At 43.6% G+C, this 27,268-nt stretch overlaps 1 protein-coding gene across 2 annotated transcripts; it reads right to left on the bottom strand.

The window, feature by feature from the left end:
* On the bottom strand, positions 1-27,268 carry agpat2 (1-acylglycerol-3-phosphate O-acyltransferase 2 (lysophosphatidic acid acyltransferase, beta)). 2 transcript variants are annotated; one of them, XM_076980266.1, is made up of 6 exons: positions 26,519-27,176; positions 19,359-19,492; positions 18,738-18,913; positions 17,137-17,232; positions 2,870-2,942; positions 1-2,721 (listed from the first exon to the last, which is right to left on the bottom strand). In XM_076980266.1, the coding sequence occupies exons 1-6, from the start codon at positions 26,692-26,694 to the stop codon at positions 2,564-2,566; spliced, it is 813 nt and encodes a 270-aa protein (XP_076836381.1). In that variant the 5' UTR covers positions 26,695-27,176; the 3' UTR covers positions 1-2,563. The 2 variants fall into 2 exon arrangements, with proteins under 2 accessions (XP_076836381.1, XP_076836382.1); XM_076980267.1 differs by lacking the exons at positions 1-2,721; positions 2,870-2,942 and adding an exon at positions 16,605-16,827 and having other exon boundaries at positions 26,519-27,268.

Genomic DNA, 27,268 nt, shown 5'->3' with positions numbered 1-27,268 from the left:
TTTAATCAAAACTGTTTATTTCAACATTTAATACAATCACATTCCAAGTTAGCATGTTATTATATGGGTCACAGGCAGTGACTGTTAAAGTATAAATACCCATATTTCTTGTAAACTGCACTTTAAGAGTTTAAATTATTTAGTCAGTTCTAAAATATATATGTGCGCACCCATACGTTTCTCAACAAATTCCGTTTTATATTTTGCAATAGCGGCACAATTATGACATTCAACTCTAATTTGGACTTAGTTATTATTCTGCTTATTAGACATGTGCAATTATATATATAATGTGTGTGTGTTTGAGCGTGCGTGAGACTGAGAAGTTAAAAATTGTAGTGAAGTACACAAAGCCTCCAGAGAAACAGGACACAGGTCCTTCTTCAACTGTGTAAGCAAAGTGCATCTGAAGCTATTTTTTAATATCTCTATGTATCTTACATTGCGTGTACAATATCTTTATGTACACTCATTATTCACCCAGAATCTTCATTCACACACACACACGTATATAAATATATACATATATAAACATACATATATACAAATTTAGGCAAAACGTATAACAGGAGGCATCGGTGTATGTAGGTTACTGCTTTGTGTTTTCAACTTCAGTAGTAACTGTGCTTTCTGGATTACACCTGCACACTGAAATGTACACGAGGGCTACAGAGAATAGTGAGTGGTGAGCAGACACACGCCAAGTCTGGAGAGAGAAAGACAAACAAAGCGGGTCAGCTCTCTTCTGGGACACACGCTCACCTCCCAGTAGGACACTAGCAGGAACTCACATTAAAGTACATCAGAACATTTGACACTTCTAAGAATGTCTCAAATAAATATCAAGTACAATTATTTCAAATCATACGTACTTGTATAAATAGCAAGTTAGCTATTTGTAATAAAAAAAAACAAACGGTGTCAAACGCAGAACAGAAACGCTGGCTGGAGGATGCTGGTTGGAAGGTTTCGGGTTTCAGTCACAACCAGCACCTGTGTGCACGGACCTTCCAACCGAGCTTTAAACGGCCTGGTTTTACCTCGAGGAGAACATTCTACCGTTCATGTTCAGGGTAGGGAACATTTCACATTTTGTAGACTGAACACGGGTCACGTTTATTTTTCCATTTATTAAGCCGAATTTGATTTTAAATTCAAACACTAGTAATCAACGTTGATGTATGTTTTAGGCCAGGTTGTACATAATACTTGACGGCTTTTTATTGTCACAAACCCTTTCTAAATAGTCTGCCCATTATAAGTAATTTTAAGTAATTTTGTGTTAGATATTTCTTCACGGAATTCGTCATATTGAATGGTGAAGGGAATTCAACCCAGTATTAATTCAAAGCTTTAACTTTGCATCATAGAGGACAGAATCAGCAGCATGGCACAGTCGATAGGTGGAGAGCTGCATGTGAAGCCATCAGGCTCCACCCTTCCCTCCGACGCACGGACCAATCGCTGTCCAGCGACCGACCACTAACCAGCTCACCTTGCTGCAGTGTATAACCTGTAGCACACGCACTTTGGACAACGGCACGGACAGAGAAGCTGGCACTCTGGAGCAATCAGACACGGCATGTCTCCTTCTGACATGAAGGTACATGTCCCGAACAAGGGGGATGATTGGGGGGGGGGGGGGGGGGGGGGGGGGGACAAAAAACAAACATACAATAGAACTAAAATAAAAGATCAAAAGGTTCTTTGAGTTCACATGCAGACTCGAAAGAGCCTGAAAGAAACGAAAGGTTACAGCAGAACTTTAGAGCACTTCCACCTCCACAATCTGTCACTGCGTTGAGGAAATATCCAGATTGCTGTTTTTAAGTTTTGACACAACCAAGTTTTAGAAATGGAAACTTTCTCGTCCGGAGATCCGACGTCAGGAGACTTTTCCATCGTGGGACACGAACTGACGGGTGATGGAAGCTTCTGATTGGCCGGTACTTGAACGAAGAAGGCGTGGCAAACCACAATGTGAAGAAAGTTATGTGACGAACCGTAAACGACATAACGTGAGACGCAGGTGTATGAGGGAAAGGGCGGAAGGCGGGGGTGGGGTACTGGTGATCTGTCAGAGGTCGAGAGTCACGTCTGGAGGCATGCGGGGAGGAACGCACACCCACGAGAAGCTTCCCAACTGAGCCTCTCACTTAAAAGCCAACCGACCGAAAATAAAACAACGCACCAAGGCTCAGTTGCACAGGACACAGACTGCAATGTCTTTGAGGAGCAAGGTCAAAAGGTCAACGCCCTCATTTAACCCCACACCCCTGCACTGCCTAAAACTCACAGACATCCCAAGAAGAGATGAAAGAAAATGAGACTTTGAGTGTATGGCTGAAGATGAAGATGTGTGTGTGTGTGTGCTCGCGAACATATATGTGCGCACACGCCCTAAAGTTTGGGTGAGTGAGTATGTGGTGGACACTGGAGAATATACTGGAAGCATCTGGTTGCCATAGCTACCAAGCCACCATTGGCAAGACAAAAAATGTCTTGAGCCACTGAGGAGCAACCCAGCTGAGAGAGGCCATGAGTGGGCGGGGCCACGGAATGTTCAGTGATTGGACGGCCCGTTGCTCTGAGGGGACTGGACGGAGATCTCCAGGAAGGAGGTGCGCATCAAGCCATGCAACTGCTCGCAGAGCGACGTCACGTCGTCCGTCGTCAAGCCCTTCGTCTCGATCTTCGGAAGGATCTTCAGAGTGATCGTCCCTGTGAGGAAGAAGCCCATCGTCATTTAACCGGACCACTCCGTGTCCATCTTAATAGACAGCATGTTAACATACTAATGTTCCTGAACTCTGTGTGTGAACTATCTGGCCTGCTTGTAGGAGGTAGTGCATTTCACCAGGTTCATCACCTGACTTGAACTGTTTCTCTTTCCGGAGGTAGAAGTTACTGTAGGACGAAAACACGATAGGAATGATGGGTGCCTGAGAATGAGAGAGAGAAAGAGTGAGAGAATATTTGAGGGAAGAAAGAGAGCAAGAGAGGGTCAATATCTTGAGGCTCGCATGCTTGTGCACACACACACTCACACCCTCTTCACCTCTCCAAACACGATTAATCTGTTTCTATTTAGTTGCTGTGAGCACGCATGTATTCACCTGATGATATTATAACAAAGTGTGACATGTAATGATGCGTACTCTCTCAGCAATCTCAGACCACATCTTTCACAAATATGTCTGTTAATCAAAAATAAGGACCGCGAGGATCCTACAACTGCAGACAGGCATAACTTCAAACTGACACGGAGACACAGAGATGCTTTAACCTAATGAAGAATATCAGGATTCCATTAGTCTGGTCTACATTAAGTGAGGCCTGAGTCCCTCCCCCCTAAACGCTGACAGACACCTGCGTTTAATTACCTTGGCTTAAGATATTCGGTGCCTATCCTGTCATACAATACAGGGCGCATGCACATAGGGGAGGGAGACAACGCAGGCCTGTGCATGCGCACGCACACACGCACGAGCGCACGCACACACGCACGAGCGCACGCCCAGGGGAGCCGTGTTGTGGAAGTAGCACGTATTGCCGTATCCTGGTCCCAAGCCGGCTCGTGTTTCTAATTCATCCAGACTACTACCCTCTACGCAACTACAACTCGCAGAGGGCTTTTGTGAGCTTTCCCCTAACCTGGACCTGTGTGTGTGTGTGTGTGTGTGTGTGTGAGAGTGAGAGAGAGAGTGAGAGAGAGAGAGAGAGAGAGAGAGAGAGAGAGAGAGAGGACTGCTGAACTGGGGTCTGGGCTATAAGAACACTGTGTGACTGACACTCAGGAGCTCAAAGTAACTAATAAGCAGCCAAGACATGGAAAAAGAATAAAGAAAATTGCAAAAAGCTATAAAAGTGAAAAACGTCTTGTGTTAATCTGACCAAATGACAATTACCATCATGGCAGAAGAGCAAAATACAGGATTATGGGGAATGAAAGTAACTTAAGACCCAATAACCCTTCATTTAGACTTAGGTAACCTAGGTAATGCTCATGCAGTGCAACGCAGCTGAGCAAAACTATTTGCAGAATATTAAATATTAAATGAATGCAAAAAAATGTAGCAACTACAATTTCCATCTGGATCAATAAAGTGTTATCAAATCTAAATGACCAAAACACGAACAGGTAAAAATAATCAAAAGTACGTCAATCCAGAACGCAGGAATGGAGATGGTTGGAAGTGAGACACTGTGATTGGTCCGTTGAGAGACACACGAAGGCCCAGGGGGTCTTGTAAGGGGGTGGACAATGATTAGCAACAGGCTTCTCCAGCTGAGTGACGGTTCGGAGGGTAACCCCGCCCGTCTCCTTCAATTACAGGTGGCATGGATTGCTTATATGATGGTGCACGGCTCACGCGTGTTCACACACACGTCCACAGAGCGTCTCACGCGTGTTCTCATGCACGTCCACAGAGCGTCTCACGCGTGTTCTCATGCACGGCTCACGCATGTTCTCACACACGTCAGAGTGTCTCACGCGTGTTCTCATACACGTCCACAGAGCTTCTCACGCGTGTTCTCATGCACGGCTCACGCGTGTTCTCACACACGTCCGAGTGTCTCACGCGTGTTCTCATACACGTCCACAGAGCGTCTCACGCGTGTTCTCATGCACGGCTCACGCGTGTTCTCATACACGTCCGAGTGTCTCACGCGTGTTCTCATGCACGTCCACAGAGCGTCTCACGCGTGTTCTCATGCACGTCCACAGAGCGTCTCACGCGTGTTCTCATGCACAGCTCACGTGTGTTCTCACACACGTCCGAGTGTCTCACGCGTGTTCTCATACACGTCCACAGAGCGTCTCACGCGTGTTCTCATGCACGTCCACAGAGCGTCTGACGCGTGTTCTCATGCACGGCTCACGCGTGTTCTCACACACGTCCGAGTGTCTCACGCGTGTTCTCACACACGTCCACAGAGCGTCTCACGCGTGTTCTCATGCACGGCCAGAGACGCCCATTCAACGGTCAGTGGGCTGTGCAGCCACCAGTGGTCCTGAGTGATGACTCTACAGCATAAGTGCACTGGCAGCTAAATGTCTACAAACTGAATAAGACCAGTGGGGCAGTCATGGTCTGGCGGTTAGGGAACCTGGGAGGGTTCGATTCCCAGGCCAGAGGCCATGACTGAAGTGTCCTTGAGAAAGGCACCCCAACTGCTCCCAGAGTGCCAGGCTAGGGCTGCCCACCGCTCTGGGCACATGTGTACTACAGCCCCCTAGTAGTGTTATCACTGCACACATGGGTAAATGCTGAGGACAAATTTCATTTCGATTGGGGTGAACATCACAACTGACAAATATGGCAACATAACAAGCAAGCATAGATAAGTATGCATAGATAAGTTGTTATGGCAACACTGTGCATCAAATCTTTTTTTTTTTTATTTTGATACAGGACCACATACAGTGAGGAAAATAAGTATTTGAACACTCTGTGACTTTGCAAGTTCTCCCACTTAGAAATCATGAAGGGGTTCTGTGGGAGAACTTGTAAAGTCGCAGGGTGTTCAAATACTTTTTCTCCTCATTGTATTTTGGATTTAATTTACTATCAAGTTTGCAAATACGATTTTAAAGTAATTTTTATTATTTTATTTAAAATGAAGCTTTATTTATTTATTTTTGTTTTTTATTCATTACATTTTGTTTTACTTTATTTCAAAATACCTCAAATACCAATAAACGTATAATCTTTATAGTCGCATCCACTCCTAATATATATATATATATATTTCATAACCCTGCTGGACTGCTGTATGTGAACACTTCATATTGTGCCCTCTAATGTTATATTCACAGATATGGATATGTATGTATGTATGTGTATGTATGTATATGTATGTATATATATATAATAGGGGTGGGATGCGATTAAAAAAAACGGAGTGTCTATTTGCACCCGGGTACAAGTAGCATTTGCCACACAGCGAGGCTATTTTCACCCCTTAATAAAAAAAAAGCGAACCCATCTGCGCATGTCTACCAATGAATGCGCGGGAGCGAAAAGGCGCAAATTCAAAGGAACCGAAACGGAGACAGTAGGAAACGGTAAGCAGAATTTGGTTAATAGTTATGTATAAAGGTCCATCACTCAATTTAACTTTACATTTTAAGATATATATTTAAGAAATAGTGTGAGAATTATTATCCAACGAACACTGATATATTTTTGAGCTAATAGGAGCATAATAGTGGCGAACGTAAAGTGTTACCGGGTGGGGGGTGTAAAATGGACACAGCGAGAAAAAAAAGACAGATTTCAAGTGTGCAGAAACAGTCTAAATAGTCGTTTGAACTAACCTAGTGAAAACCGGGACATTAAATAATTTTTATTTTTTGCCGCGACCGAATATTAAAAAGAAGGAAAACCGGGACAAACCGGGACAGCGACGTGAAAACCGGGACAGGTGGCAACACTAACTGGCGCTACAGAGCTTGGAGGCGGACACAAACGCTGAGGAGAGCGAGATTTATTAAGAGGAATGATCATGATCAAAGTCGTTCAAACAGGCAGGGGTCATAACGGGCGAGCCATCCAGGTTTGACAAATAAACAGGCATGACGATACTAAGAATTAAACTAAGACACCGTACGAACACTTTAAACCAAACACGGGGTAAACGCATACAAACTAGAAAATCAGGCTACAGAAAACACAGACGACTGAGCAACGAAATGAGTAGAACTCACAGACCAGAAAGCGTAGAACACTGAACAAAGAGCATGAATAACGAGCACAACACGACCAAAGAGCATGAATAACAAGAGCACAACACGACCAAAGAGCATGAATAACAAGAGCACAAACTAACCAAATAGAACAAAACAACCAATAACCGATAAGTGAAACACTGGGACTATAAATACACAGAACTAAACTAGACACACACAGAACTAAACTAGACACACAGGTGAAGACACTGATGACACGGGCGTGTCAGACGAGGGGAAACCATGGAGACAGACACGCAGGGAACAACACAGACACAAGGACAGGAACAAGTGACAGAGAGGGGGGTGTAGCCCTACGTGACAGTCGCATTGCTATCTTACAAAAACAATTTTGTCCAGTCTATTTTTTGAGTTTTGTGTAAAATTATATAATTTTGTCTTTTTGTTCTCTATTTTTGTGTTGTTTCAGTACACACAAAGGACATGAATGTGTATAACAAAAGATGTACAGTCCTTTTGAATTAAGGTTTTTGCATGACAGAGTCAATATGCCAGACTTATAATGTAATGACTATTTTATATAAGCTAATATTTGTGTTTTCTCCCAAGAAGGAAGAAAAGCTAAAGAACATTTGTGAAGGATACTCCTTCGACAGTTGTGAGGAATTCCAGAGAGCACTGAGATTATGGAGTGAAGAGGGCTACCATCCAATGCACAAAATTAAAATTTATTTAAACATGATGTAAATAATAAAAACCCCAATTTATTTCTTTAAAAAATGTACAAACCATCCAGAAAAAATGAATTAAAAAATCAAATCTGTCTTCTGCATTCTGTGAAATTAAATAAAATGAAAGAGGCTGATAATGTACTGGCAGGAAGAATATTTGTATACATCATACTGTAACGCTGGCGACTGGGTGAAGGACGAGACACAGAATCCTGTTCGCTACAGACGTTACTTTATTTGTCTTTACACATATAGCGCAGACAGTGCACGTTTAACACTCATATAGAGACACGTAGACTCAATCAACGACGAGCACAAGACACTGCGCGAACGCACATTAAATAGACAAACTACATAAACCCCACATGATGACGAGACGAGCCACAGGTAAAACGAATTATCACAGGACGCAACCGCACCCACGGAGATCCACTGACGCAGACGACATAAACACACGCCCAAAGGGAGGGGTCGGGGACCATAACGTGACACATACAATGTGGTGTACATATCAGGGTGCTACAGACAGATATTAACTTGTTACATTTTGTTTTAACATTATTTATCACTGGCAGTGTATATTACATGTAGTATTTACCATGTGATTACTGCCATTAGCGGTAAGCGACTTAGGATAATTAAATTGCTATTTAAATTCTAAGCATGGTAAAGAAAAAGACTCACAAGTGAAAAACAAAATTCAAACAGGTCTACCCCATAACCCCAAATAAAAGTATCTTCACTTCTTGTAAAATAATTTGTAAGTAAAATGGAACACAAAAGAATAGTACTAATCTTTGATAAATCAAAATGTTGGGTGCAAATAGCACACACTGCTGCATATACCCGGGTGCAAATAGCACACACTGCTATGTACACCCAGGTGCAAATAGCACACATTGCTGCATATACCCGGGTGCAAATAGCACACACTGCTATGTACACCCGGGTGCAAATAACACATACTGCTGCATATACCCGGGTGCAAATAACACATACTGCTGCATATACCCGGGTGCAAATAGCATCTGCCTTAAAAAAATTTATCGAATTAATTACAAGCTTTGTAACATGAGAAATATTAATTTAAGTTTGAATGATGAATGAATCAATGAACATAAGCATAAACTTCAACATCTTGTTTATTTTTCTACCAGTCTACTACACAGACCAATAGATGAGTGCAGAAAACAGAGCAAAGTTTTCAGAACACTAGAAATTCTGACCAAAAATGTTGTTTAATTTTGGGAGTTTTGCTCAGGATATTGGAAGAATAAGAAGAATTGAAGTAAATCAGAAGATGTTTTTTAATACCATTTAAGATGGTAATTTCCCAGGCCTCTGCCATAGCCATAAAGTCCTCTACACAGGCATCTCCATAGTGCCTAGAAGTGGTCTTCTGCATGCTCAAAGCAAATGACTGGATCTTCCATTCATCATCTATAATATGAGCTGTTACACCAAGATAATTCTTGTTGCTAACAGAGGTCCAGTGATCCCCAGTCAGAGCCACATGGCGCTCTTCACAATAACCTGTTTTACTTCCCTTTCCTCATCATACAGCTGCTGGATTTTCTTCGACATTGTAATTCTGGACGGCACTTCGTAACTTGCATCAGTTGACACACAATGTGCAGCACTTCTTGTAAAGCCTGGATTATACTTTCGCGAGTGACCGTAGCGCGAACCTCCGAACAGCGGATGCGTTTAAACTTGCCGCGTCTTACTTAAGCCTCCGACCACAGAGAGCGGTCTACAGTCCACAACAATCCAGCTCGCCAGTGAATTGGTCAATTTGTTTGACGTGGACTTTGACATTTTGTTTCTTAATTTGAACTCCGACATGTGGTTGAGTGTTGACTGGCGACACTGTTTGCTCGTACTAGGAATACATTTAGCAGCTAAGTTATCATTACTGACCTGCGCGTTAGCCCCAACATGTTTTGCGTTGAGGTGGTAACGAAGGGTGGAAGTGCTCCTGTGATAAGTGAACTTCTTCCTACATAAAGTGCAAATAACACTATTTTTGTTTGTACTTCCATCTGGAAGTTTCTTATATTTAAATTTCCCATCCACCAGCGTAGCCTCTTCAGTCATCTCCATCATGCTCATCTTATTGTGCGTCCATATAATCTGTATGTCTGGAACTTGTGCACTGAGAAACATTCCACTGTGAAAAGTGTCTCATGTGTTAAATTGCGTTAATTTTTTTAGTTCGTTAATTTCCCTGTAATTAATTAATCGAAATTAACATGTTAAAGTCCTACCACTTATATATATATATATATATATATTTAATAAAGCCACGTCACCAGAGAGAAGGCGAATGGTAGTGAGTTTTATAAGGGAACAGGAAGAAGATGCTCGACGTGCATTAGCAGCGTCTCAGGCAAAACAAGGCCAATGGCTTCGTTGGCAGAGTGTAGAAAATAGGCGGCTCACCTGGCAGGAAATTTGGGCGATGGACGCGGGGCGCATCAAGTTTCTACTTGGAGCAACATATGATGTCCTTCCAACTCCTCAAAACCTCGCACAGTGGGTAGGTGAAGATCCTAAATGTAAGTTGTGCACGGGAGTTGGCTCGCTAAAGCACATTTTGTCCGCATGCCATGTTAGTTTGTCACAGGGGCGATATACATGGAGGCATAATCAAGTTCTAAGTGTGCTAGCGTGTTTATTTGATAAGAAGCGCTTAGAGGTTAATGCATTGACTAGTGTTGGTAATCGGTACGCAAATAGGTTTGTGAGGGAGGGTAAATGTGCAGGAGAACGCGATTGTGCCGTTGATGTTGGCAGGTGGGGTGAAGCACGAGATTGGAAACTTCTAGTAGATATAGGGAGAAAACTACAGGTTCCGGAGTGCATAGCAGTAACTTCATTGAGGCCCGATATGGTGTTGTACTCGGAAAGTAAACGGATTGTTTACTTTATCGAATTAACGGTTCCATTTGAAGACGCGGTTGATGAAGCATTTGAGAGGAAAAAGTTAAAATACGCTGACTTGGTGGCTAATGTGCGAGAACGCGGATGGCAGGCGCACATAAGACCAGTAGAAGTAGGTGCTAGGGGCTTTGTGGCTAAATCTATGACATCGTTGTTAACACAGTTCTGCCTTAGAGGGAGAAAGCTAAGATCAGCTGTGAAGGAGCTGTCGGTGGTAGCTGAAAGAGCTAGCCAATGGCTGTGGATTAAGAGGGCACAGACTACTTGGGGGCATGTCCCATAAAGGTGGCTTGACCGGTCTTATGAGTGAGACGTTGGGAAGGTGAAATGGGTAACATAAAAGGTGGTTGAACAGCAAGCTTTGAGGGGGGTGAGGCTGGGACGCCAGCCCTCACCGTTGAGCCTCCTGGAGGTGTTGTGGGCTCAAATCAATGAAACACCAACGAAGGGAGGTGCCCACCTGATGACCCCAGTGAAGAGCTTGTAAGTGGTTGTGGGCGTCGCTGTTACTTTGCGTGAAGGTCTGTCTAGGGCTGTGTTGTGGTCTGAGTACTTGGCAGTTGAGGCAAGTGACCATGAACATAGTACGCTGTGATTCTGGATCCTTGCCGAGCCAGTATCAGATTGTAGCTGTTGTTGTGTTCTGCTCAAACAACTGGTGTGTGTTTAGGATGTCGTTGTTGCTTTGTTTGAAGGTCAGTCCAGGTTGATGTGATGATCTGAGTACTTGGCAGTTGAAGCAATGGACCATGAACATAGTACGCTGTGCTTCTGGATCCTTGCCGAGCCAGTATCAGTTTGTAGATGTTGCAGTGTTCTAATAGTGGTTGGTTGGTTAATAACATGTACGGTTATGGTTGTTGGAGAGAAGATGGGCGGTAGGGCCTTGTGAGGAGTATGGGAGTGGCATAGGATATTTTACCATCTTATCCTGTGTTTAAGTATAATCTATTCTCTAGGCTACCTAGTGACCGCTGCGAACAGGGCAGTTGACAACAAAGGAAAGTCTTTGTGGCAGCTTGGAGAGACAGCTGACAAGGGGGAATAGACCCCACCGGGGCTGTCATGGGCTAGCTACTCATGATGGCGGCACTTGCGGAAATATCCGTGTGCGTGCAACCTTAAGAGCTACAAAGAGACTTAAGAAAACAATACCCCTTGAGTCTGCGAGAGCTGGGGTGGAAGATGACTCACAGGATGGTCACATGGCTACGAACTCTGGAATGGAATCGACAATGAGAAAAAGCTCTAGCACAAAGGTATCTGCCGCGGTAGGAGGTGAGATGCAGGAGTGTGTCTGTGGATGGAAGAAGGTTACGTCACTTAGAGGGCTGAGGATTCATCAAAGTAAGAAGAGATGTTTGGAGGTGGTAGTGCAGGGGCACCGCATTGAACAGTACTTCTTACGGAGTAGTTCGAATCAGTCGGGTGAAGTCCAGCGGCAGGTTGTACACCACAGCCCGCAGGATATCAGTACCTCTGTTGCTAAGGAAGTGAACTGCAGTAAAGACATACAGGATGATGAGTCTGAGGTTCAGCAGATGAGAAGCAGAAGGTTGGCGAAGGAGAAGAGTTTTGTCCAGAGAAATAAGGTAAAATGGCCCGCAGCAGTAGATAAAGCAGGCTGGAGAAGCGTAAATGATGATCTTAGAGGATTACTGGCTAGTCTGAAAGGGTCAGCAGAAAGTAAATTGAATAGATTAGGTGGAGTCATTTATGAGTATGGATTGGCTAGGTTTGGGAAAGTACAGGTGAGGGAAAAAAAGCAAGAGTCTGTGAAATCTAGGCGACAGGTAGAAATAGCTGGGCTTGTCCAGGAGTTGAGAGCTCTGAGAAAACAGTGGAAGAGGGCAATGGATGAGGATAAAGAGGGTATCAATTGGCTACAGAGAGATCTGAAGAGTAGGTTAGCAACTTTAAGGAGGGCAGAGGTGTTAAGGAAAAGGAGAAGGAAGAAGGAACATGCTAGGGCAGCCTTCTTCAGAAATCCCTTTGGGTTTGTAAAGACTTTATTTAGCAAAGAGAAGTCTGGTAGACTAAATGTGGAAAGAAAGGTATTAGAAGAGTACTTTGAATGTATGTATAGTGATAAGGATAAGGACAAGGAGTTGGAGCTCCCAGCAGACATTCCACCAGTAGGCACAATAGGGGGCTGCATGGATGTCAGCCTCCCAAAGTGGAAGGAAGTGCAAAATGTGGTTCGCCATGCAAAGGCTGGATCTGCGCCAGGGCCTAATGGTGTGACGTATCAAGTGTATAAGAATGCACCTGATGTCCTGAAGTTTTTGTGGAGAATGATGGTCATAATGTGGAAAAAAGGGACTATCCCAAAAGAGTGGAGGAGAGCAGTGGGCATCCTGATTCCAAAAGAAAAGGATTCCAAGGAGATAGAGCAGTTTCGACCAATAAGTCTCCTTAATGTAGAAGGTAAAATCTTCTTTAGTGTAGTAGCAAGGAGATTAGTAGAGTACCTAAAAGCAAATAAATTAATTGACACCTCAGTTCAAAAGGCAGGGATTCCGGGTTTTGCAGGTTGTTTGGAACATAGTAGTATGATCTGGAGTCAGATCCAGGCAGCGAAGAGAGAGGGTAGGGACCTACATGTGGTGTTTTTAGACCTAGCTAATGCTTTTGGGTCCGTGCCGCATAGCCTAATATGGAAGGCGTTTGAATATTTTCAGGTGCCAGCAAATATTACTAGGCTGGTTAAGGCATACTTTGAGGATATTCAGTTATGTTTTAATACAGGAGAATTTGTTACAGCATGGCAAAGGTTGGAAATGGGTATAATGGCCGGATGCACCATTTCGCCTTTGGCATTTACTATGGCCATGGAGGTGATAATTAGGGCCTCAAAGTGGGTGGAAGGCGGTGAAAGACTGCGAGATGGGTTACGGCTACCTCCAATTAGGGCATTCATGGATGACATGACAACACTAACAACGACAGTACCTTGCACGCGGCGGTTATTGGAAAAAATACAGGGAAATCTTAGGTGGGCTAGGATGAAGGTAAAGCCTAATAAATCTAGAAGTATATCAATAGTTAAAGGCAAGTTGGTGCAGGAGAGCTTTTGTATGGAAGGGGAGTGTATACCATCGGTACAGGAGAAGCCAGTTAAAAGTTTGGGCAGATGGTATAGTGCAGCATTAAATGATAAGGAGCAGGTGGCGATCTTAAAGACAGAATTGGTGCAGGCAATTAATAGAATAGAGAAGTCGCTGTTACCAGGAAAATTAAAATTATGGTGTATCCAGTTTGGCTTGCTTCCTCGTATTAGATGGCCACTGACAATTTATGAGGTACCTATCACAGAGGTTGAGAGGTTGGAAAGGATTTTGAATAAAACAATAAGGAAATGGTTAGGTTTGCCACGTTGTTTAAGTAGTGTAGCATTATATGGAAAAGGCATACTAGAACTACCTATGACTAGCTTAGTTGAGGAATTTAAATGTGCGAGGGTGAGTCGAGAGGTCATTCTATTAGGATCTAAGGATAATGTCGTAAGAACAGCAGCATCAGTGGCTAAGGTAGGGAGGAAGTGGAATCCACGGGTAGCGGCGCAAGCGGCCGAAAGCGCGTTAGTGTTGCGCGATATAGTAGGCTATGTCCAATGTGGAAAAGCGGGCTTTGGATCAGGTGACTCATGGAAAACATTTAATAAAGCCACGTCACCAGAGAGAAGGCGAATGGTAGTGAGTTTTATAAGGGAACAGGAAGAAGATGCTCGACGTGCATTAGCAGCGTCTCAGGCAAAACAAGGCCAATGGCTTCGTTGGCAGAGTGTAGAAAATAGGCGGCTCACCTGGCAGGAAATTTGGGCGATGGACGCGGGGCGCATCAAGTTTCTACTTGGAGCAACATATGATGTCCTTCCAACTCCTCAAAACCTCGCACAGTGGGTAGGTGAAGATCCTAAATGTAAGTTGTGCACGGGAGTTGGCTCGCTAAAGCACATTTTGTCCGCATGCCATGTTAGTTTGTCACAGGGGCGATATACATGGAGGCATAATCAAGTTCTAAGTGTGCTAGCGTGTTTATTTGATAAGAAGCGCTTAGAGGTTAATGCATTGACTAGTGTTGGTAATCGGTACGCAAATAGGTTTGTGAGGGAGGGTAAATGTGCAGGAGAACGCGATTGTGCCGTTGATGTTGGCAGGTGGGGTGAAGCACGAGATTGGAAACTTCTAGTAGATATAGGGAGAAAACTACAGGTTCCGGAGTGCATAGCAGTAACTTCATTGAGGCCCGATATGGTGTTGTACTCGGAAAGTAAACGGATTGTTTACTTTATCGAATTAACGGTTCCATTTGAAGATGCGGTTGATGAAGCATTTGAGAGGAAAAAGTTAAAATACGCTGACTTGGTGGCTAATGTGCGAGAACGCGGATGGCAGGCGCACATAAGACCAGTAGAAGTAGGTGCTAGGGGCTTTGTGGCTAAATCTATGACATCGCTGTTAACACAGTTCTGCCTTAGAGGGAGAAAGCTAAGATCAGCTGTGAAGGAGCTGTCGGTGGTAGCTGAAAGAGCTAGCCAATGGCTGTGGATTAAGAGGGCACAGACTACTTGGGGGCATGTCCCATAAAGGTGGCTTGACCGGTCTTATGAGTGAGACGTTGGGAAGGTGAAATGGGTAACATAAAAGGTGGTTGAACAGCAAGCTTTGAGGGGGGTGAGGCTGGGACGCCAGCCCTCACCGTTGAGCCTCCTGGAGGTGTTGTGGGCTCAAATCAATGAAACACCAACGAAGGGAGGTGCCCACCTGATGACCCCAGTGAAGAGCTTGTAAGTGGTTGTGGGCGTCGCTGTTACTTTGCGTGAAGGTCTGTCTAGGGCTGTGTTGTGGTCTGAGTACTTGGCAGTTGAGGCAAGTGACCATGAACATAGTACGCTGTGATTCTGGATCCTTGCCGAGCCAGTATCAGATTGTAGCTGTTGTTGTGTTCTGCTCAAACAACTGGTGTGTGTTTAGGATGTCGTTGTTGCTTTGTTTGAAGGTCAGTCCAGGTTGATGTGATGATCTGAGTACTTGGCAGTTGAAGCAATGGACCATGAACATAGTACGCTGTGCTTCTGGATCCTTGCCGAGCCAGTATCAGTTTGTAGATGTTGCAGTGTTCTAATAGTGGTTGGTTGGTTAATAACATGTACGGTTATGGTTGTTGGAGAGAAGATGGGCGGTAGGGCCTTGTGAGGAGTATGGGAGTGGCATAGGATATTTTACCATCTTATCCTGTGTTTAAGTATAATAATATATATATATATATATATATATATATATATATATATATATATATATATAGGACCGTTTAGGAGCAGTGAAACCAGCATGAATTTAGAATCTAAACTAATCTATGGTTGTGAAGGGCAATTTGTACAATTTGTGCTACACCCTAAGTTACAGGCAGTAGGTCTGATAAATACTGCACTGGCCCTATGACTGAGCCTTCTGCTACACCCTTTGTTATGGGCAGTAAGTCTCTTTTATGGTGTCCTAGGGCCACACATGGCTGTCTCTCAGGAAAGCAGTTCTGGAACCAATTGGTGACATATCAAAGCCAATTTTTATGTTATTTATGTTACTTAGAAGCAGCGAAAGACCAATTGTGCTGAATGTTTTACAGAGAACAGTAATAAGCACAATACAATGCTTTGATTCTGTCAATGGCAGGGCAGAGAATTCACAGTAGCCCAAGTGATTGTGTTAATCTCTGAAAGTTGGTAGGAACACAATATGGAATTAGATTTATTACAGATTCTTACATTTTGCTGTGACAGTTAAGAAATTGGTGTCTAATACTGAAGATCATTGCCTACAATATAGTTTTTACCTCTGAATGAAGATTGTGTAGAAAACCTAGATGGTGCCTATTTTCAATTCTTGTCTTGGGAAAAAAAATTCTCACTGAACGTCACATGACAATTATATGAACTGTAATCCACTTCATCCAGCCTTATTTCCACTGTAGCATTTTAAACACTAACTGACTGAATTAATTCATCTGCTGGTAAGTTTCCAAATGCATTTCTAATCAATTTGTTTTTCTAAGAACATTATTCCATGTGTTGACTGCCTGCCACAGATGCTGAAGAAAGAGATTTTCTTGGATAGAGCTGAAATATTCTTTTAAGGAACAGTCTAAACAAACCGGAACTGAAGCAGCGCTGTTTTTTTTAACAGTAGATGGTGGGATTGTACCACTTTGGTGAGCATTAGAGGGGGAGTAAATGCTTCACTTGCCAACAGCTAGCCATCACTTTTAATTTTGTTATGCGTTATACTTGTCTTTTTCATTTGTTTTGTAATTGGTGAGGCTTGGTGCATTGTCACAGCCTATAACCCTTAGTCTAAGAGTCTTTGTACTGAGAGTTCAGTTCAGTTTGCAGTTTAACATTCCTTCTTGGGCTGTGTTGGTTTGGCCAGGCTTTACACACTGCTGTCTGTCTTCTTCTGTCTTTTCCCATGATGGTGTAAAAAAAACAGCAGAAGAGGGGAGCGAAACTATTTCACTACTGCCAATGCTACGAAAATTTAAGCAATCTTGTGAAGTTCAAAACAATGCATTAACAAGTTATTGGAATACTTATATTTTAGATGGAAAATCCAGCATTCTGTTAACAAACCTAAATGAGGACCTAGCATGTCTGGGTGGGATTATGTGTGTGTTAGTGGAACAACGGTGCCCCCTGGTGTTCAAAATAGCTCATTCTCCCAACTACACATGCCAAGATCTCTTCTGCCCGTGTGTGTGTTTGACACTCACCTGGGCTTGCACTGCCAGGTGGAATGCTCCCTTCTTAAAAGGTAAAATATCACCTTTTTGATTCCTTGTTCCCTCAGGAAACACCCACAGATTAATCTAGAGAGAGAGAGAGAGAATATTTGAGGGAAGAAAAAGAGCAAGAGGGTCAATATCTTGAGGCTCGCATGCTTGTGCACACACACACTCACACCCTCTTCACCTCTCCAAACACGATTAATCTGTTTCCATTTAGTTGCTGTGAGCACGCATGTATTCACCTGATGATATTATAACAAAGTGTGACATGAAATGATGAGAGTGAGTGTGTGTGAGAGAGAGAGAGAGAGAGAGAGAGAGAGAAACTATCATAGTTTACAAGGCAGGACTCTTCTTGCTGTCTTTATGTGTAACTGAGCTTTCACAGTGTGACCGGCACAGTCACCGAGGCAGGTTACTCTTCACAGATAATAGGCTCAAGGCTCGATTCCACCTCTGGTGAACCAGGTAGCTTATCTGTTTATTTAACGATAGGGTAACACCATCCTAAATGTAAGATAATTCGATTGTGTCAGCGGGGTCATAAAGGTAGTGTTGAAGTCATTTAACTCGCCTTTCGGCATGTTACAATGTTACAGTAGTATTGCATTCAGTACAATAGATCATGCAATCTTCATAAATAGGCTTAGAGAATGGGTTGGCATATCAGGGAGCGCATTAGGCTGGTTTTTTATTTTATTTATCTAATTGAAAATGTTGTACGAGTCTGTGGCGGACATTACTTGTCGTGTACTCCATGGTTCCATTCTTGGCCCCATTTTATTCTCACTTTATATGCTTCCTCTTGGAGTTTTAAGAACATGTTTTAATATTTCCTTTCATTTTTATGCAGATGATATGCAGCTATACCTCTCTCTTGGTTAGAGTGGCTAACCTATTGAAGTGCAATGATTCTATTAAGGCCTGGACGTATTACAAGTTTCAATGAGGATAAAATAGAAATTCTGGTTATTGGCATTGACAACATTCCTAAAGATCTGCAGATGGCTCTTGGTTTGCTCACAAGAGTAAATGCTTGTACTAAAAATCTTTTTTTTTTAATTACAAAAATCAAAAAACCTTGATTATAATCTACAGTTCTCAATATATATTAATAAACTTACTCCATCCTGTCAAAAGAATTTAATCTTTTCAGGACTTGTAGAGTTATTGCATTAGTCTCATCTTGCTTAGACTTTTGCAGTGCAATACGTGCTATAGTTAAGCTTCTATTGCAAAATGTCAAATAGTCCAAAATCGTAATGGCTCAACTTTGAACAAAAACCAGACTGGTTAACAGTGAAATTCAGGATTGACTTTAAAATACTGGTTCTTACCCATCAGGCTTTACATGGGGAATCGCCTGAATATATTTCTGAACTGTTGGTGCTCCAGATGAGAAATAGATTTTTGAGATCTTTTAATAAAGAATTTTTATTATTCTTAGAACCACTTTGTAGCTCTATCTTATAAAAGTGCTACATAAAGTTTACTTACTATTTAGTTCATGTTTACTGTCCGTGTAACATGCCTTGTATAGCTGCTCAGTGTAATAATCTGGGGGGTCCGGACTAGGGAGCACTCGCCTTGTCTCGCAGCATGATCTTGGCAGTGTCGGCCATGACGCTCTTGGCATCGCTCGTCTTTTTGCGGTTGATGAAGACGATCCCGCCCAGCCAGCAGACCAGGCCCACTGTCCCCGCCCACAGCAGCTCTTTCTTGGCAATGGTGGTGCAGCGGTCTGGCAGTACCTCCATCAGGCCTGCAGGGGGAGCAGCGCGTGACCACCACAACCGCTTCTCCAGTTTCCAATTACATATACAGAACCCTGAATGTGTTATTAATCATTCTATGCAATATGCATATATATGTACGTGTTAATTTATGTCTTCATCTGCACATTCGAGGCATCACACAGCCTAAACATCAGCTAGGGTTAACGATAACGGCCCTAGACATACGATTATGAAAATGTAGATTATGAAATGTTGATTACAAAACGTAGATTACGAAACACTGGTTTGACAGAGATGACAGGATGTCTACTGTGCAGGTGCACACGCACAAAGGCACGTGCACGGCGTCTGCGCGTGCCGTCACATTACTTTGGCCATGAAATTAAGTGCCGTGTCTGACGTCCAGCAACTGAGTGGTGATACGAGATGGTAACACAGGTTACCCCAGTGTGTGTGTGTGTGTGTGTGTACCCAGCACGTCGAGAGACGACTGGTGGTTGGAGATGACAACGTAGGGTCCCTCGTTCTGTAAGTGTTCCCAGCCGCTGACCTCAAAGCGCAGACCCAGGATGTACTTCACGTGACGAACCATGAAGCGGATGACCCTGTATCGTCAAACCCAAAACACACACACACACACACACACACACACACACACACACACACACACACACACAAACATTCCAACTTCTTACACATGACCACAAAAAAAACTGACGTCCTACTCAAAGCTTAAAACTATTACCAAACTCTGGCAACTGAGAGTTTAACACTATTCTGGAAACATCTCAGGAATGCAAATCCTGACTGGAGCTCCTGCACTAAGTCTCAACCCGTATCGCAGTGTTCTGGTCTTCCAATACCTCCCCTTAATTAATCAATCACAGCAGCGTTTACGCCCCCAGCGCATACGAGCACGGTCGAGGCTGAGGGGGAGGCGGGCTGGGGGGCGGGGCATCACAGCCTAACTGGAAACCTGGAGGCAGGCAGTGGTTGGAACTTGATGAGCATGTAAGGTCATGCTTACATCCAGTTAGCTGGTACCAAATTCAAGAGCATAAAGACCTTTTGCCTTTACTGACCTATATTATGGTAGTACACAAACAAGCCATGGGGGGGAGGGGAGGGGAGTGCTGAGAGGGGAAAACGAAACAGCTCATTTCGAGCAGGCGGGGGAGGGGCTAATTGATGTAGAGAGCAAATGAACAGCCAGGACTAGGGGTGCACGATATGGACTAGAATTGCGATGTGCGATAACATTGTTGGATATCCCGATATCGATGTGAACCACGATAAATTAAGATTAAAATACAGAAATGTAGTGTCTCTCTGAACAGCAGCACGTTAATTTGTTTTGTTTTTTACTGTGTAATGAATCCAGAATAATTCCAAATATTTTGCAGGTTTATTCAACAATAGATTCAATCTAGGTTTATACTTTCACGAGTGAGCGACTCCGCACACCTCGTAAACCTCCGCGAACGGCGGAAGCGTTTAATCTTGCCGTGTCACATTCTTTGCAGTGTTGTCCGAAACGATATGTAGGCCTAGTAGTATAAAAAAACACCCCTCAAATACAGGGGAATGAACTTTTACCTGACCAATTTTAATGTTGCTTTGTGTTTCAGGTTTGAAAAGTGCTGGAATTTAGGCTAAAGTATTTAAAGGCTTGAAATTGTAACTACTTCGTTTCACAACAAATATCTGTCTGACTGAACAATTCTCTTGTATTACGTTAACATATACGAGCCTCTTGTAATTCCAGGACGAAACATGAGAGAACGTGAAGACGTTAAGATTGGGCGTTTTGAAAATAAATATCCATTAAATAATGTGATAAAAAAGCGAATTATTTCGAATCATTTCGAGTATATGTATACATATTTAATTCAATAACGTGCTGGGAATTATTGAAATGGACCTTTAAAGTGACGTACAAGTGCTTGAATTCCACCTTGTATAGGTGTATGAACCCTGCAAACACGACTGTTCTCATTGCGCCGAGACGCGGCGCGCGAGAACTTTAAATAAATAATAACATTAAATAATGTGATAAAAAAGCGAATTATTTCGAATCATTTAGAGTATATGTATAAATATTTAATTCAATAACGTGCTGGGAATTATTGAAATGGACCTTGAGAGTGACGTACAAGTGCTTGAATTCCACCTTGTATAGGTGTATGAACCCTGCAAACATGACTGTTCTCATTGCGCCGAGACGCGGCGCGCGCGAACTTACAAAATTCGAGAGGTGCACGACCTCGTGAATCGACAGCGCGCGAGGCAATTGCACACGGGCGAAGCCACCGCGATTACGCTATTTTCGCCTCCCGGACCCTCGCGCCGCATCAAGTGTAAACCAGGCTTAAACCAAATCGCGTGTCTGATGAGCGTGTTCACCCCACTCCAGGGTTGCCAGGTCCTACAAAAGTTTTCCGCACAAAATCTGCGAGTGTAAGTTGTCGGCGGGGTGGGGGTTGCGAGTGTGAAATGGAGACAAATTAAGTATTATATTGCGATCGATTCTTAGTGTTGACTTGTAACTTCCGCAGTAGCCCAACTCAAAAGTAGCCCAAAAAACCGCACCCTGCGGCCCCAGAATTTTTACGCGGCTGGATTTTCAAACAAGCCCAATTTGGCGTGAAAACCGCGAACCTGGCAACTCTGCCTCACTCTGCCTCTTGCCTACTTACGTCACGTGATCATAGTCTGCAGCGCGAATAGCTCCCTCTATTGCTGGACGAGGATAACGCAATTTGAGTTTGCTGTTATTCAAGGAGTTATCGTGGCTTTTTCGATGTGTTTATCGTGAAACTTCACATCGCGATAACGATAAAAATACGATTAATCGTGCAGCCCTAGCCAGGACTGCCACAAAGTCTCCCCAACAGCGATTTTAATCATTAAATCCACACTGCAGAGCCATCACACACACACACACACCTGCGGTATAATCTAGTAGCGTAATCAAGAGCGCGCATTAAACCAGCCAGGTCTGGGTGTGAAGTGTGATTTACGGCTGCTTCATCTGTCCAGCTGGAGACCTTTACACACTTGTGGTTCTGGACGCCTCCTCTCCCTCAGCTCACAGCGAACACAGCGTCACGGGTGAAAGTGCACCAGCAGAGACGCGAGGTTCAGCATCTGCCAGCATGGTGTCAGAGACAGCTGTGTGTGTGCACGTGGAGCCTGACACCGCACATACACACACAGGTGCACAGAGCACACATGACAAACAATATTTCACACACATTTCTTGTATCAGAATTACACATAAAACTCAAAAGGGGAACCAGAAGCTACACAAAACACACACACACACACACACACACACGGCCCATAACACCACATCCACAAGTTTACAGCATCCTTTAATAACCACAAAACAGAGAAAAATATAAGAGAAAGAGAAAAATAAAGAGGAAGAGGGAGGCCTTGAGAACCACCATGTGTGGTAATGGGGTTTTCACTACAAAATTCATTTCGTTACATTTTGATGGATTTTTATTTAGGTTTTCCAGAGAAAAACAAACAATATTGAACAAGCAAACCAGAAATTTACTTCTTCACACCACCACCACCACAAATAGCCTGACCTACATGAATCCACCAGGTGGGGTCTTTTTGACAGGCTTTTGGCCTCATGTTGCGGTGTAAATGAAGGTAGCATAGTCTTCCAGAACCATAGCTCCACCCATATACCCTCTCCAACACATCACGCAGCCAGGCAGGTACCTCCATCTGTAAGCTATGCAGCACTATGGCTGAATGATACAGCCACAAAATCAAATCCTCATTTCTTCAAACTCATGGACGATTCTTGTTTACGATATTTTTTTTGGTCCTTACATAATGAAAAATGAATACTCAAACGTCTCAAATGTCTTTTTTATAGGAATAGACTTTGGCTGTAAAAAGCAATATAAGAAGCTTAAAAAAACCCATTCAACAAAAAACTTTGCCTATAGTTTTTCCTGACATGAACTGCCACTACATCGGTCACATCTTCCAACGGCAGCTCGTCCTGTCACGAGGAACAGTAGGAAAGGAAGCAGCTAGTTTTGGGTGTTGGCAGCTCGTATTTGTGTTTGTGTCATAGCTCGTGTGCTGCATCAAATGTAACGTGCTGCTTCTTTTGGTTGGCTTTTGAAATACATTTACATTAATATTACATTCATGTACGCCACACCTGACTTTTCAAATCTAGATCAGTTCCAGATCACAGGCTCCACTTTAGTTGTGGGCCTCATTTACTGTGTCGTCTCTCGGTTGGACTATAGACTGTGTTAGACTATAGACTATAGTGTTGGACTATAGACTGTGTTAGACTATAGACTATAGTGTTGGACTATAGACTGTGCCATAAACACTGGAGCTCACTGCATGTGCATTTCAGTTCATTTTACTGTATCACTAAAGTGATATTTCCACATTTGTCGTCTGAGCTCTTCTCTCTGTGAACCACTGTCTGATCTCATTGTTACGACTTTATTTTTTAACATCTTCACTATCACAGTTTGAAAATCACGTTGTTGAAGCATTAAATCCAACCAAGGGACACTGCAAGGATTGTGACCCCGCCTGCATGCCCTCAGGAGAACATCTGAACACTACAGGTATAGACGTAGCAGTATCCTTCCTGATCTCTGTAGATCATCCAAATATGAGACTGCCTGTTGCTCTGCCACAGCAGAAGAAAAGCAAAAAATAAAATAAAACCATTTAAGCAACCTGGACAAGAACACTCTACAAACATTGTCCATCTCAAGCACTTTCTTATCTAAAGGAAGTCCAAGTTCCACCTTGGCCCAGAAGGCACAGACATTACATTACCCAGAATTCCCTAGCACTGGGTGTGTGTAATGGGAAATATTTGTATTTGGATCAGCAGTTGGCAGTTGGCTAATGCATCTGTAAATAAAAGTTGTTTAAACACAGGAGGAACACTGAATGAGTCATTAAGGCAGAATATGGGTTGTTAAATGTGCAGGAAAGGTAGGTGTAAACTGTTACATTTCTGTTTGACTTTGCAACTCAACAAGCCTGGACTTCATGAATACTGTATGTAAACAATTCTGGGAGGACATATTTATCTTCTGAAGAGCAGGAAGTGTTTGTGGGACACGTCAGCGTAGGGAAAGGCCATGAAGCAAATACGTGTGCAATCCCAGACACACACATAGTCAAACAATTATCAGACTGCTAATTAAGACACTCAGCAACATGCTATCAGTATTATATGTCAGTTATTGGCATTAGCCAATGAAAACCCCATTCCAGTCCAGCACACACACACACACAGAGGACAGACATGCGGAGGTGAGCCCGTTCTGGCAACACTGTTGTGTAAACTCATTGAATATGACCCCTCTGTCTGTTTTCTCTCTCTCCACACATCTCTCCTCCTATCTCCCTCCGATCATCACTCCTTAACCTTCTTTATTTTTATTCTTATTCCTTCCTCTACTTGGCTCACGCAACATTTATGACACAGGAAAGACAGATGGAGGGAGACAGGGAGATAGAGTGGGAGAAAATGGAAAGACAGACACACAGAGAGGCTCCAGTTTCTAAACAACCTCTAGGTTAAAGAGAAGTGTTGATGCAACAAGACACCACAATCTCTTTCTGTCTCACACACATACATGTACAAACACACACAGGTCAAGCTCCAAATACACAGGCACATATCTTACTCACTGAAACACATTCTATTAACAGAAGAGAGCAAGCTCTGCATCTCTCAAACTCTCTCTCTCTCACACACACACACACACACACACACACCTGGCAAGGGGCCACTGACATCAGTCCATTGGTATTGCCCCACTGGACACTCAATCCACTCCACCTTCTGAAGCACCACCTCCAGGGTAGAGAACACATACCAGGTAACGCTGCCAGAGTTCAACAAGCCACTTCAACCTGACTTTACCAGAGTCCATTACTGACACACCTGGCTTCACCTGTGTATCACTATGATGCCGAGTGCTGATAATGTCTGACACAATACACAGGTGATTTAAAATATTAATCGGGTTACCTTAGGCCAAGAAGAGACAGAAGGGCTAGTGAATGTTAATTACTACTAAAAATGGCCATCTGACCTAGAAAACTGTCTTCACACTATAAAAAATCTCTGTACTACACACTGGACTCGTAATCTTTGCGTGCACAAACTCTTGGCTCAAAGTTTTAGGAAGTAAAGCACGTTCCACCCTGTGTAACACAAATGATCTGTTTCTGCTTTTAGGGCGAGAATGGTGAACGTTACGGCTTTAATTGTCTCGTTATCTGGGAAATAAAGAGATCCGGGATTCTGCGGGTATTTCATACATGCGGTTGCATGTAAACTAACCTGGAAACTCGAAACTGCCACTCGATACGAGAGAATCAGAAACGCTAAAGAGTTTACACGACTGACACGCAGATCGATTAGACCCGATTCGGTACAATCCGCAATTCTATCGATCATCTGTCGGCGTGTCCATCACTCGCTGAATGTGTTCAACTCCCTTTCCGGCAGATTTTTTTGGACGTTAGTTACACCAGTTGAGCATAAAAACATTAACATAACGCGTTATCAACCAACAGTGAGGACATGACATTTTAATTTCGTTACATTGTACGCATTTCAGTCCATCTCTTAATAGTTCTGCAAAGGACACAAAGAACACACAGACTCGGACGTGGCCGCTCGTGTCAGTTGGCCAACACGGCACTGAATGACTCGTTGTGTCGTTACTGTTATTCGGCGGTTCCCTTTATGGCCAGCTGTGGCGTGCTGAGGGCCTTTAACATCAAGCAAACACTAGCCTGGACTATATATGAATAAAACAAACCCGTCCAACACCACACAGTCCCATTAGCGAGCCACAGTGGTGAAGACACCCGCCCCAGAGCCCACACTTGAGCACCGGTGACCCCGGTAGCGGACCGGCCGTCTGCGGGGTGCAGGAGTCGCGTACGTGGGCAACATCTGTCCAGATTAACGGATGCTAGATACCCGGACAGACGCACAACACGAACACAAACACACAACACACACACGTCCGACGGTACAAAAACGTAGCGGCTGTGTCCGTGTGCCACTTTGTCGTTGAGCAAGAGCTTGTTGCCCATTATATGAAGCTAAAAGATCTGGAGCGTTATTATGGAAACGGTTGCTAGCTAGCAAGCTAACATGCTAGCTTGAGGGTCTCATACACACGCTGAAAACACCAGTTCACTCTTTTCACACTGAAACCACCAGTTCACTCTTTTCACACTGAAACCACCAGTTCACTCTTTTCACACTGAAACCACCAGTTCACTCTTTTCACACTGAAACCACCAGTTCACTCTTTTCACACTGAAAACACCAGTTCACTCTTTTCACACTGAAAACACCAGTTCACTCTTTTCACACTGAAAACACCAGTTCACTCTTTTCACACTGAAACCACCAGTTCACTCTTTTCACACTGAAACCACCAGTTCACTCTTTTCACACTGAAACACCAGTTCACTCTTTTCACACTGAAACACCAGTTCACTCTGTTCGCGTTTAACGCTTAAACGTGTCTTAACACGCCGACTATCTCTTTGAGGGTTCGAGATAACGGCCATGACCCGCGCTGGTAACTCACCTCATGTTTTCTATGTCTCTGCCGCCGCATTTCAGAATACAAATCGGGATGGCGATCATGGCCAGCAGCATCATGTACGCCACGTAGAAACACTTCTTGAAATAAAAGACAAACGTGCTGCTGGTCCAGAATAATACCGGGACCAAAAGCAGTGGTAGCATCCACAAAACCTCCATGCCGCGTCCACCGACACCCGCACGCAGTCTGTGAACTAGTTACAGCCGAGGCGGTGAGACCCACCGGAACGGTACCGCACACGCTACAGCGGGACCGACGCCACTGCTCCGCCTACAGCAGCGAGGACTTGCAAATCAAACACGAGTGTCTCTGGCGTCGCGTCTGTCGGCCGTCTGCGCAAATTCGTTCAGAAATTAATAATCCAATAAAATCCGAGAAGATTTTAAACAACGTGTCTGTGTTTGCGAAACGTGACGACACCGAGCCCGCTAACCGCGTCGCCTCTGACGGAGTTGGCCCGGCACACGGTGACTCTCAACGGCACAAAACGTGCGGACCTTTCGGGTGTGTTTCCGGGTTTTACATGTTTATGTTCCCCCGTCATCGCTAAATATAATATATTTGGAGTAACCAGCAAACCGGGGTGGATTTCAGTTTGAGGGGAGACTAACGCATCTCGGGCGACGATAGAATTAAATATTCAAGGATGTCTTGAATCTTCTAGAAGAAACATTTCAACCAAGCGACACTCCACTAATTCACAATCTTAAACCCGCCAGACGATGCAGCTGT

This window comes from Brachyhypopomus gauderio, chromosome 18 (assembly GCF_052324685.1).
Source record: "Brachyhypopomus gauderio isolate BG-103 chromosome 18, BGAUD_0.2, whole genome shotgun sequence".
In the NCBI taxonomy this organism is placed as follows: Eukaryota; Metazoa; Chordata; class Actinopteri; order Gymnotiformes; family Hypopomidae; genus Brachyhypopomus; species Brachyhypopomus gauderio.
This window is presented reverse-complemented; position numbering and strand designations above follow the sequence as displayed.